This window comes from Lichenostomus cassidix, chromosome 19 (genome assembly GCF_008360975.1).
Source record: "Lichenostomus cassidix isolate B80296 chromosome 19, HeHo_3.0, whole genome shotgun sequence".
Lineage (NCBI taxonomy): Eukaryota > Metazoa > Chordata > Aves > Passeriformes > Meliphagidae > Lichenostomus > Lichenostomus cassidix.
In genome coordinates, this window is record NC_139499.1 from 5863595 (window position 1) to 5875912 (window position 12318).

General features: G+C 47.7%; 1 protein-coding gene and 1 long non-coding RNA gene across 2 annotated transcripts in view; one reads left to right on the forward strand and one right to left on the reverse strand.

Annotated features, from left to right (window-relative positions):
* Positions 1-10327, forward strand: part of LRRC75A (leucine rich repeat containing 75A) — a 41650-nt gene extending 31323 nt beyond the window's left edge. The window contains exon 4 of the mRNA XM_085078192.1: positions 7986-10327. Coding sequence (XP_084934318.1) covers positions 7986-8559 — 574 coding nt within the window. The 3' untranslated portion in view covers positions 8560-10327. The remainder of the gene's footprint in view (positions 1-7985) is intronic.
* On the reverse strand, positions 5533-7948 carry LOC146429087 (uncharacterized). The gene is made up of 2 exons (XR_014855706.1): positions 7579-7948; positions 5533-5775 (listed from the first exon to the last, which is right to left on the reverse strand). It is a non-coding gene; the product is annotated as an uncharacterized LOC146429087 (long non-coding RNA).
* Positions 10328-12318: the final 1991 nt, after the last annotated feature.

A 12318-nucleotide genomic window follows, 5' to 3' on the forward strand; every position in this document is an offset into this window, starting at 1 on the left:
TGCTCCAGAGCTCCCAAACCCCCAGAGCCAGGAGCCTTTCCCCACTTTTCCTGGGTTTTCCAGCTTTTGGAAAAGTGGAGGTTTCACCAGACAGATTTAACCCCTGGTTGCCTGAGGGTTGGATCCTCCATGGCATTTATCATCCAGGCACAAAGACCTGTTAGAACTGAAGAGTTTGGATTTCATGATGGATTTAAAGAGGAATTATTTCAATGGCAGCAATGATCTTTTACCATCCCACTCCTGATTCCACCGGGGGCACAGAACATTCCTGTCCCAGGGGAATGCTGGGTTTTCACGTTGCCATTGCTTTACAAAGGGAAAAATAAAATTTAAAAAAAAAAAAAAAGAGGTTTTATGTGGGGGAAGCCCTTTGGAAAACAGGAGAATGTGGTGGAAATGCTCCTCTGGTGGGCGAGTGAGAGGAGAATTTGGAGCTCCTGCAACAAAAGGTCCCTTCAGGGCACCCAGCAGCAGCCCAGGCAGTGGGAGGAGGCTGGAGCAGGAATTTTGCAGGGTGTCCAGCTCATTCCAATCCCATCTTGTGCTGCAGAGCAGGGAATGTGGGATCTGGAGCCCTTGGGATGAGTGTGGCTGATCCCTGTGTCCCTGGCATGGCACTGTCCCTGTGTCCTTGCGATGGCACTGTCCCTGTGTCCCTGGCATGGCACTGTCCCTGTGTCCCTGGGGCAGAGGGGACAGGGGATCCTATCAATGCCACAGAACTCAGACTAGGTGCTGGATTTGGGACGTTTTGTGGTTTTCCACCTTTTCCAGCGGAAAAAAACATGAAATTTCCAAACCTCTCTGCTCCTTCCAGCACAGCCTGAGGCTCTGGGGATGTGGTTGGGGTGGATTTAATCTCTGTTTACTGCTGGGGTTCAGCATCCCAAATCCCAGCCTGGCTTTCCTCTGGGAACGTGGAATGACCACCAGAAGTGTCTGATATCTGGGAAAACCTGGAGTGACACCAAAGGGAGCCAAGATTTTTGGGAGAGAGAGAGTGGAAAACCTTTGGGAGACACCTTTGGATTGGTCTGGTTTGTCCAGAATAAATATTCTGGACAAACTAGAGCAAACTGGGAATATTTTCTCTGCTTCATAAACCAGGAATATTTTCTCTGCCTGGGCAGAAATGTTTGGAAATTTGGGCTGCTGAAGAGCAGGAGGGGGCTGGAGGAGGAGCTTGGATGAGTTTCAGGGCCCACAGAGAGATAAAAATGAAGTTTTGGAGGTACCAAAAGTGGGTAATTTCCCCCTAAAAGTGCCCTTTCCATCCCCTCTGCCCTCCTCACCTCACTCTCTCCCCCATGGCCATGAGGCATTTCTTCCATCTGCCAGCCTGGGACTCTCTGGGCTTTTTTTAGCCACTCAAGATGTGACTTTTCCACTTCTTTTACGGCTGGGATGGGAACAGCCCTGATTTGCCCTGTCAGTTTTTCTCTCCCAGATCTCCTCCTCCTGATGCTGCTGCCCCTTGGATTTATTCCCTCTGGCACGTCCCTGCTGGGTTTGTGGGACTCCCAAATCACTCCTTTGTTCATGGAAAATCCATTTTCCAAGATTTCTGGGCAGGAGCAATATTTGGGGTTGGTTCTCTGCATGCCCAGCTGGGATTTGGGATTTTTTGTGGTGCCTCAGGAGTGGGGTGGGGAGGTTAAACTGGGGTTAAATGTGTCAAAAAAAAAGGGAAAATCCTAGGAAAAAAGGGGAAATCCCAACCTTGGGAGCTGTGGGATCTTCTCTATGTTTTCTGGCAAACCTGAGCAATAAATGTGCCCAAAAAAGGGGAAAAATCATAGGAAAAAAAGGGAAAATCCTAGGAAAAAAGGGGAAATCCCAACCCTCTGAAGCTCTGGGAGCTGTGGGATCTTCTCTATGAATTCTGGCAAACCTGAGCAATAAATGTGCCCAAAAAAAGAACCAAAAAAAAAACCACCCAACACCCACCAAACCAAAAAACCCCCAAAAAAAAAACCAAAAAAAAAACCCAACCCAACACCCACCAAACCTGAGCAATAAATGTGCCCAAAAAAGGGGAAAAATCCCAGGAAAAAAGGGAAATCCCAACCATCTGAAGCTGTGGGATCTTCTCTATGTTTTCTGGCAAACCTGAGCAATAAATGTGCCCAAAAAAAGGGGAAAATCCTAGAAAAAAAGGGAAATCCCAACCCTCTGAAGCTGTGGGATCTTCTCTATGTATTCTGGCAAACCTGGGAGGGTGAGCAGGGGCTGGGATCACTCCTGAGAGGAATTTCACCTCCAGATTTGGTTATTTGCTCCCCAGATGTGGGATGGAAATGACTTTTTATCCCTGAGCAGGGTGAGGCTGAGCTCCTGGCACACCCAGGAGTTGGCATCAGCCCGGACCTGCTCGGAGCTGTGAATAATTCATGGCACTGAAATGTCACCCGGGTTGGTGACATCAGCAGGATTGGAGGTTCCCCACTGGCTCAGGCTGTAAAATGAGCCCTTGCCCTGCTCCTTGCCCTCTGGGTTGCCCCAGAATCGAAAACAAATCGATCCAAACTGCAAAGCACCATTTTCGTCCCCTGATAAATGAATTTTGCTCCTGAAGAATGAATTCCTGACAGGTAGAAATCCTGGGAAATAAAGCAGGAAGAACGCGAGGCTGGGATGAGGTGATTCAGGGCAGCAGGACGTCCCTCCCTGAGTTTTTTTCCCCTCACATTTTTGCTGCAGATTTAAAAGCTTCAGGTGGTCATGGGCACTAGCTGGGATTTAAAACTTGGATTTCAAGGCATCTTCCTCCTCCTCCTTCCTCTCCCCTCCTGCAGCTGAATTTGGGAATAACTTGGGTGGTTTTCCTCCCCTTTAGATTGAACATCCATCCTGCTGGCATCCCTCCTCTCCCACCTGCTTAAATGGGTTTTTTACTCTTGTGCTCAATTAGAAAAAGCCTTTGACTGTGAAAAGTGGGAGGTTTTTAATTTATTTATTTTTTTAATCATGACTCCTCTGCTCCTGGGCAGAGTGGAAATGAGATTTTCCATTGACACGTAGCAGGGATTATTGAAATCCCCACAACAACCCAAACTGCAACAAAACTGCAGCAAAAACTGCAACAAAAAATGCACCCAAACGGCATCCAAAACTGCATCCAAAACTGCACCAGAACTGCACCAAAACTGCACCCAAACTGCACCAAAACTGTACCAAAAACCGCGCCAAAACTGCAGCAAAAACTGCGCCAAAAACTGCAGCAAAGTGAACCAGAACTGCAGCAAAAACTGCATCCAAAACTGCACAAAAAACTGCAGCAAAAGCTGCAGCAAAGTGCACCAAAACTGCACCCAAACAGGCACCCAAAAATGCACCAGAACTGCACCCCAAATGCACAAAAACTGCATCAAAACTGTGCCAAAAACTGCAGGAAAAACTGCAGCAAAGTGCACCAGAACTGCACCAAAACTGCATCCAAAACTACGCCCAAACTGCACCAAAACTGTACCCAAAAATGCATCCAAACTGCACCAAAAACGGCACCAAAAACTGCATCGAAAACTTCAGCAAAATTGCACCCAAATTGCACCCAAACTGCATCCAAAACTGTATTCAAAACTGCAGCAAAAATTGCATCCAAACTGGACCAAAACTGCACCAGAACTGCACAAAAACTGCACCAAAACTGCACCCAAACCCGCCCAGCAGGAAAAGTTCACCCAAAAAGTCGTGTTAACCCCTGCTGCAGTTCCAGAGGGAGAGAGAGAGGTGCTGAGAAATCCTCTGGTTGGAGCCGAATACGGAAAAAAACCCCAAAATTCCCTTTTTCTTGGGAATTTTCCAAATTCTTTGGGATGTGGAGGCAGGGCCAGGGAGGCAGCAGCGGGCCGGGTTGGATCCTGTAATTCCTCATTTTCATTCCCCCAAAAAAGCACAGTCAGGCTGGAGCAGGAGCTGCTTTCCCTCTGCTCCATCCGGATCTGGTTTTGGCTCCAAACCCTCCCGGAGCACAGCAGGGATGTTGGGATTTTCATGGGAAGGGCTGGGAGTGGAGATGTGCCAAAGGAGGGGGGAAAAGGGGGAAAATAGGGGTGATGGCAGGAAAAAGATGGGAAAAAATCCAGATTGGATCGGCTCTGGAAAAATCCTTTCCCAAGATGTGAGGGACAAGCCCAGAGCTGGGCTGGTTGTGCCTCTTGAACCCTCTGAATGGGATCTCTGCGCCAGGAAAATAAACATTTTAGGGAAAGCCGAGCCCCAGGCACACGGTTTGGCAACTGATCAATCCCTGATTGCAGGAGGAGCAGTTGGGAGAGAGTTTTTTGGGGGGTTTTGGGGGGTTGGGGGTTTTTTTTTGTTGTTTTTGGGGGGTTTTTTGTTGTTTTTTGGGGTTTTTTTGGTTGTTTGTTTGGGGTTTTTTTCATGTTTGGGTTTTTTTTGGTTTTGGTTTTGTTTTGGGGTTTTTTTTGGTTGTTTGGTTTTGGGTTTGTGTTTTGGGTTTTTCCCCTTTTTTCCTTTTTTTTGTTTTTGTTTTGGGGGGTTTTTTTGGTTGGTTGGTTTCGGTTTTGTGTTTTGGGTTTTCCCCCTTTTTTCCTTTTTTGTTTTTGTTTTTTTTTTTTGTTGTTGTTTGGTTGTTTGGTTGGTTTTGGGTTTTTGTTTCCATTTTCAGGGGGTTTTATTGGTTGTTTGGTTTCGGTTTTATTTTTTGGGTTTTTCCCCTTTTTTCCCTTTTTTTGGTGTTTTGTTTCTTGGTTTTTGTTTTTGTTTTGGGTTTGGGTGGTTTTTTGATTGTTTGGTTTTGGTTCTGTTTTTTGGGTTTTCCTCCTTTTTTTCCTTTTTTTTTTTTTTCTGTTTTTGGGTTTGTTTGGGGTTTTGTTTTTGGTTTTTTTTTTGTTTTTGATTTTTGTTTCGTGGGGTTTTCGCTGTGTTTTGTTGCTGTCGCTCTTTACCAGCCCCAGGGGCAGCTTGGAGATCCAGCAGAGGATTTTGGAGGGCAGAGCTGAACCCGAGCCAAGCCTGGCTGCTCTCTGCCTGTTTCCCCATCCCAAAGCTCCCCAGGCTCTGCAATGAGATAATCAACACCAGCCCCTTCCATCTGCAAACTCACAAAAACTCCTTTTTTCTCCCCAGTCCAAGGCCAGGCATCACAGCACCCTCTGCCCCTCACACCCTCCCCAAAAATAAGTTAAAACAGCCACAAAACCAAAAAGGGAGAGGCTGGAATTAAGGATTTCAGGCAGAATTCATCCCTTCCCCTTCCCCCAACTCCTTTTCTTCCTCCTCCTCTCAATTTTTTTTTTAAACCCCACTGGCAGCCAATTGTGTGGTTTTATGAGGGAATTACTGGGATTTCTTTTCCTGTGGCCTCTTCCCTTTGGACTCCAAATGGATTTAAAGGTTCATTTTCCCAACCAGCCCAGCTCCCTCTCTCCCTAGTGGGGAGTTGCTCATGGAAATCCAACATGATTTGAGTATTTTTGTATCTAAACAATCAAAAAATCCCTTTCCAAGAGGCTTTCCAGCTTTTTTTTTTTTCCCCTCCTGTGTCAGAATTTAAAGCAAATGCTGTTTGCTTCATGGCAAGCTCTCATTTATTGTCATACAAATCCTTATTTCGGGCCAATGCTCTTCCAGGGAGGCATTTCCAGGAGCAAGGAGCTCAGTGTGTTGTTTTCCTGTGAATTGCTGATTGTTTTTTTTCTCCTGGCATTCGTGCCAGTTGCCTCTCCTGCAAATTCAGGTTATTAACGAGGCGTCAGCTGCAGCTCCTTATTACACTGGAGCAGTTGGTTGGGAAAATTCCAGCAGTTTCTGCAGGAAAACAGAGGTTTGGGAGCAAAATGTGATTTTTTTTTTTTTTTTTGCACGTTTGTGTCATGGGGAGGATGATATAAATACGTTTTATTTTGGGGAGGATGTGATAAAAAAATGGAGTTTTCCAGCAGCAGGATATTTACTTTTTTTTTTTGGCTGTAAATGAAATCGAATGAGGGATGAGCATGGAGCATTATGACATTATTGATGATGCTCTGCTGACATTTTCCTGAATGGTTTTCTCCCCAGCTGTCTTTAGAAATGTCCTGCTGGAATTCCTCACTCTGGGGCTGCCTCTTTGGTTTTTTTCCCCTCAGTTATTCCTCTGGCCTGCAAGGAATTGGGCTGAAAAATCCCAATTTTCCCTCAGCACACATCAGAGCCTGCTGTCACCATGTGTGCAGCACCATGAATTTCAACCAGGAGGAAAACCCTTTTTAAAAAAAAAAAAAAAATCCCTTTGATCTAAACATCAACATTCCTGTTTATGACAACATTTTCTGATCTGGTTCCACGGGAGAGAGCTTTGAGCTCAGTGTGAGTGTGGATAAATCAGATTCTTGCTGCTGTGTGAGCTTAGGAAAAGACTGTTCCCAATTCTGGGGTTACTTTGGTCAAAAACCCCAGCTGGGAGTGGGAAAAAAAAAAAAACCAGTTTTTCCCTAAATTGTGGCATTTCAATAGGGAACAGCCTTGTAAAATGTGGGTGGAACTGATCCCCACTAAAGCTCAGAGGGATTTGTTTCATGGTTAAGGTTTTCCCCCTGAGATTTGGGGCTGTTCCCCTGGCACAGTTTTTATGGCAGGGCTGGAGTTTTTAAAAACACAAACACCCCTCTGATTTCCATGGGATAGCCACGGGATTATTGGGATTTAATCCTGTTTGGGGTTTGTTTGCTCAATTCCCCCAGAACCAGCCCAGGGGATTCAGAGTTTTTTGCACATCAGCAGGGTGAAAAGGCAGTTTGTAGCAGAGAATCAATCTGTTCTGCTGGGTAGCAGCTAAATCCCTCTCAGGGGGAAAAGGATAGAAACCCATTGGGAAATTCCCTTTTCCGGACTGGCAGAAATCCCGTGCACACTCTGAAGGAGAAAAAAAAATGTGGAGTAATACTTAAAACAGCTCAAAATTAAAAAAACCCAGCTGTCCTGAAGTTGTCCCCATTCCCCCTTTGTAATGTCCTTAAATTGGCCTTTTGAAAGCCACACCAGACATCCCACAAGGAATTAGAGGATTTAAACCCTACAAGAAATTACAGGGATCAATGGATAAAACGCAGATCAACCCCTGGCTGCTTTCTAGCAATGCTGTCAAATGGTTATCACGGATTCTCTGGGCTTGATTTGACCCTGAGATGCTGCTTTGGTGCTCAAAGACTGCCAGACAAGAGGAATTTGGGGTTTTTTAGGTGGGTAAAGCTTGTTTTGAGGTAGCAGCTTGGTCCCAGACGGGGCTGCTCCCAAAAAATCACCGTTTTTTGGTGATTTTGGGGATTTGGGGATGAGAGAGAAGCAGCTGGCAACACCAAATGACAGCTCTGGATTTGGAGTAGCTCTGGATTTAAGTGGCACACAGCTCATGGATTTTTGGAGTAAAGCTCCATGAAATGGATCCATAGCTCAAGTTCTTCCCCCTCAGGAACCCCAAACAGAGACATCCTCCATGAATCCCAGCTGGAATCTTCCATGGAATCGATGAATAAATCGTATTTTTCCCCTCTCAGGAGCACTGCTCCCAAACAGAAATATCCCCCATGAATCCCAGTCAGAATCTCCCATGAAAATGGATCCATAACTCACGTTCTTTCCCTCTCAGGATCCCCCAAACAGACATCCATGAATCCCAGCTGGAATCTTCCATGGAATTTATCCATAACTCACCTTCTTCCCTCTCAGGAGTGCTGCCCCCAAACAGAGACATTCCCCATGAATCCCAGCTGGAATCTTCCATGGAATCTCTCCACAACTCACATTCTTCCCTCTCAGGAGTGCTGTCCCCAAACAGACATTCCCCATGAATCCCAGCTGGAATCTCCCATAAAATCTCCCCACAACTCCCATTTTTCCCTCTCAGGAGCCCCAAACAGAGACATCCATGAATCCCAGCTGGAATCTTCCATGGAATCTGTCCATAATTCACATCTCCCCTCTCAGCACCCCAAACAAATCCATCCCCCTGCTAACCCCCACCCTCCCTCCTCCCTCAGCCTGAAGGCCGTGCTGATGGGCAAACCCCAGGACAACACGGTGGACCTGTCGGGCATCCCGCTGAGCCTGAAGGACCTGGAGAAGGTGACGTGCTACCTGGAGCAGAGCTCGGAGCACATCGACACGCTGGAGCTGGGCTTCACCGAGCTGACGGACGAGATGCTGCTGCAGCTGCTGCCCGCGCTGGGCCGCCTGCCCCGCCTCACCAGCCTGGCCCTCAACGGCAACCGCCTCACCAAGGCCATCCTCAGGGACCTCACCGACACCCTCAAGGACCCCAAGAAGTTCCCCAGCGTCACCTGGATTGATTTGGGCAACAATGTGGATATTTTCTCGCTGCCCCAGCCCTTCCTGGTCAGCCTGAAGCGGCGGTGTCCCAAGCAGGGCAACCTGCCGACCATCCTGGAGTTTGGGGAGGGCCAGCTGGGTGATGTGGAGGGGCAGGATGGCTTTGGGGACAGCCAGGAGGAGCTGAGGGCTGGGGCAGAGCGGGCTGGCGGCGCGGACTGGGAGCAGACGGACAGAACGGACGAGGTCAGCTCGGCCCGAGGCGCTGCCACACCACAGACATGATGTCCACTCCTGGTGGACATCCTTGAGCAAGGGTGACTTCAAACCTCAGCGTTGGGGAGCTCTGCTGCCACTCCTGAATCCTCCAGGATGCTGCCTTCCCCCTGTGCCATGAATGTCAGCGATTTTCCTTTCAGAGAACAGGTCACAGTGATCCCAAAGTGATCCCAAAGTGATCCCAAAGTGATCCCACGGAGTGTTTGTGTTTTATAAAAGCTGGCCGGGTGTTTAGGAACATCACTGGTGTGCTGTGCTTTTGGCTCCCTCAGAAATGTTATCTCCAAGGGGCTGGAAAGCCTTGGAAGGGCAGGAGAAGGGAGCAGGGAGGTGTTGGAAGGGTTTTCCCTGTCCTCAGGGCTGGAGCCCAGCTGCCCTGCTCGTGTGATGGACAGACCCCAAAGAGCCACCCCAAAGAGACCTGCTGGGAGAAACCTTCAATCCCTCCTGCTCTTGGCTTGGGGAATCACCGAGGAGTGGTGTGGCTGCTGGGACACAACAAAAATCTGCTCTCATATGAACCAGGGTCAGAAATCTGCTCAACACACAAATCAGGGCCCAAAAATCTGCTCACACATAAACCAGGGCCCAAAAATCTGCTCTCACACAAATCAGGGCCCAAAAATCTGCTCACACATAAAAATCAGGGCTCAAAAATCTGCTCACACATGAACCAGGGCCCAAAAATCTGCTCACACATAAACCAGGGGCCAAAAATCTGCTCACACATAAAACAGGGCCCAAAAATCTGCTCACACATAAAACAGGGCCCAAAAATCTGCTCACACATAAACCAGGGCTCAAAAATCTGCTCACACCCAACCCAGGGGTGTTCCTGTTGATACTGTGCCTGGAGGGAGAGCTTTTCTCTCCTGGTTTCTCTCAGTCCCAGCCTGCAGAGTGCCTGGACACAGCCTCACCCTCCAGCCTTACCCAGACCAGGCTGGCTCCTGTGCCTGCCCAGGATTTATTCAGGAAAATCCAGTTTTTCCCCCCAGCTGTAAAAAATCCTGAGGTTTTAAGGTGGGGCTGGGAGCATCTGATCCATTCTGGGAGGAACACAAATCCTGGAGTGAGGGCTCAGGGCATCTCTGACCCAAAAAAGACCACAATAATGAAGGAAATAAAAGGAAAAACAGCCCTGGGGTTCATACAGCTAGCTGGGGTTTAGAGCCTTTGGGTCACCAGGCTGGACCAGAAGTGCTTTGTTTCTAAAATGTTCCATTTTTCCCCCAAGCAGGGGCTGGGGTTTGCTGTGTTTGGGATGGGAAATGGATCCCCCCAGAGCAGCAGAGCTGGAATGTGCACTTTGGCTTTTTTCAGCCAGGATTTCAGACCTGGGGGAGGGTGAGAAAGTGGGGAAAATTTCCTCTCTTTCATATTCCAAGCACCAGACCTGACTCCTTTTGAGAGGGAGACCTTCCTCTGCCCCAAGCCCTTCCAGCAGTGACTCCAGCTTGGCTTTTTTTGGGTGTAAACAGACTTTTGGTGCCATTGGCTCTGTCCATTGTTCCAGAGGGGCTTCAGGGGTTGTTTCTCCTCCATCTGCAAGAAGGTAAACTCAGAAAAATCTCTGCTACTTTTAATACATTTGGCACCACTCGGTATGAGTTGCATGTATCCAAGCCTTTTTTCCTTATTTTTTTTTTTAATTCTAACTCTTTCCAACAGGCATGAAAAAAAAAAAAACAACCAAACTTTCCAGTGAATATGAAATATTTCTGTTTGAAATAAAGGAGCTATCCATAAACAAAATAAATGATAATGTTTAATAGAGACCCAACACTGGATTTTTCCTCTGTCCAGGGTGAATGCCCAGGAAAAAAAACAGAGGACAAAAGAGTGCTGAGAGCTGCTGGTCTGGGTTCTTCAGGGGGCTGGGGAAATAAAGAGCTGGACACAGAAGCACCATAAAAGAATCTTTTAAATTTCAAATATTGCCAGTGTGTAAAATGAAGTGGGAGAAAGGAATGCTGGGAGTGGGAGAGTGCTCCACAGGGTGTTTATCTCCAATTTTAGTGCTCTGAAGGAAGGAGAAAAAGCTGTTTATTTGCAGGGAGGGCTCTATCCCAGCAACAAACCATGGCAGGGGACAGGATAGGGGAGGCAAGGAGTAGTGGGAACACAGGAGGAATTAATCAAGATTTCTCTAAAAAAAAGAAAAAGAAAAAGGAAAAGGGAAAGAGAGAAAGAAAAAAAGGAAAAGACAAAGAGAAAATGCAGCAATTTTTCTTTCTACCCAAGTACCTCAGTCCTGGGCTCCCCTCTTCCTCATGCACAGCCCCTCTGCCTTATTAAATTATTTAAATCATGAGCTCCTTGCTGCAGGATTTTATTTTCTGCTGAGTTATTTGCACAGGACCCAAAGGGTCTGAGGAGCTGCCTGGACCCCCCAGGTCACAAACTCCCAAACTCCCAAACCAGAGGTACTTTGCATTCAGAACAAGCTCTGCATCCTTCATTCCTGCTTTGCTCACACCACCCAGGAGCTGCTCCTGCCACATTTCCCCTCCAGCTCAGCTTCCACCTGCTGGGAACCACATCTGGGAGATAATTTCAGTCTCTCCAGAGGGAGATCCCACACTCCTGCACCACTCAAGCCTCTCTGCCCCACTGCTACTGCCAATATCCATGTGCCCAGGGAGGATTGAGCCCTCCTGAGACAGAGAAAAAAACTAGAAAAGGCTTTTTATCAATAAATCTGTGCATGCTGGAGGATGCACCCAATTATTTCCATGGAAAAAGGGAGGAAAAAAAAAGCAGAGCAGTGGTGGAGGGAGCTGGTTGTAAAAGCTCTGGCTAATCAGTGCCTCCCTCACAGCGTGGATTAGTTCAATTATCCACTTAGTGCACTTGAGGATAATGCTGATCCTGTGGGCTCAGCAAAGAGTGGGGTTTGGCTGGGATTTTTCAAGAAGGAGATGCTTCCCTTCCCTTCCCAGCTCATCAGCAGCAAAACAAGCTCAGTGCTCACTCCACAAATAATCAGTGCTCCCTGGGCTACACTGGGCTGCTGCCTCGGGTCAGGAGCTTTTAGATGGCCCTAGATGGAGGATTCAAGGGCTGAAAATCGCTGCTAGAATATCACAGCAGAATGAGGTAATTTCTCATCGAAGAGGGGAAGAAATGCCACCAGGAAATTATAAATAAAGGGTAAAACGCCCCAGCCTGGTTTGGTTGGTTGTCTCTCTCCACCAGCTCTGCCTGAGCACGAAGCAAACCAGGCTGGGGAGGAGATTTATGCCCTGAGCAACAGAAATGTAATTGGAAATCATTCTGTGCAGATTGAGGAGCCCACGGTGAGGGGAATGGAAACAGCAGGCAGGGGATGAGAGAGAAATGGGAGAGAAATAGGAGAGGAGTGAGAGAGGAATGAGAGAGGCAGGGAAGGGCTGGTGCCACACTCCAGAGCTCCTTCCTGCTGGGTTACCTGGGAAGAGTTTGTGTTTTGAAGGTGTTTTTTCATTTAAAATGAGGGTTCCACTCCCAGAGGATGGCTGGGAGCAGGGAAGGGCAGGGAAGGGACATCCCCAGGCAGGGAGGGTGAGGGAGAGCAAAGGGAGCCACAAAAAGCTGCTGGGATGTCCAGGAGCTCTGAAATACTTTGGCCAAAAGCACTGCTGCTGCTCAGGGGGAGAAGACTGTGAATGTCAACCCAAAATTGCCCAAATACCAACTTTTTTCTGAGGAAAAGCCAAAAAGTGACTTGAAGGATTCAGGGGACACCAGGGGCTGCCCCAGGCTGTGCCACCATCTGTGTTATCC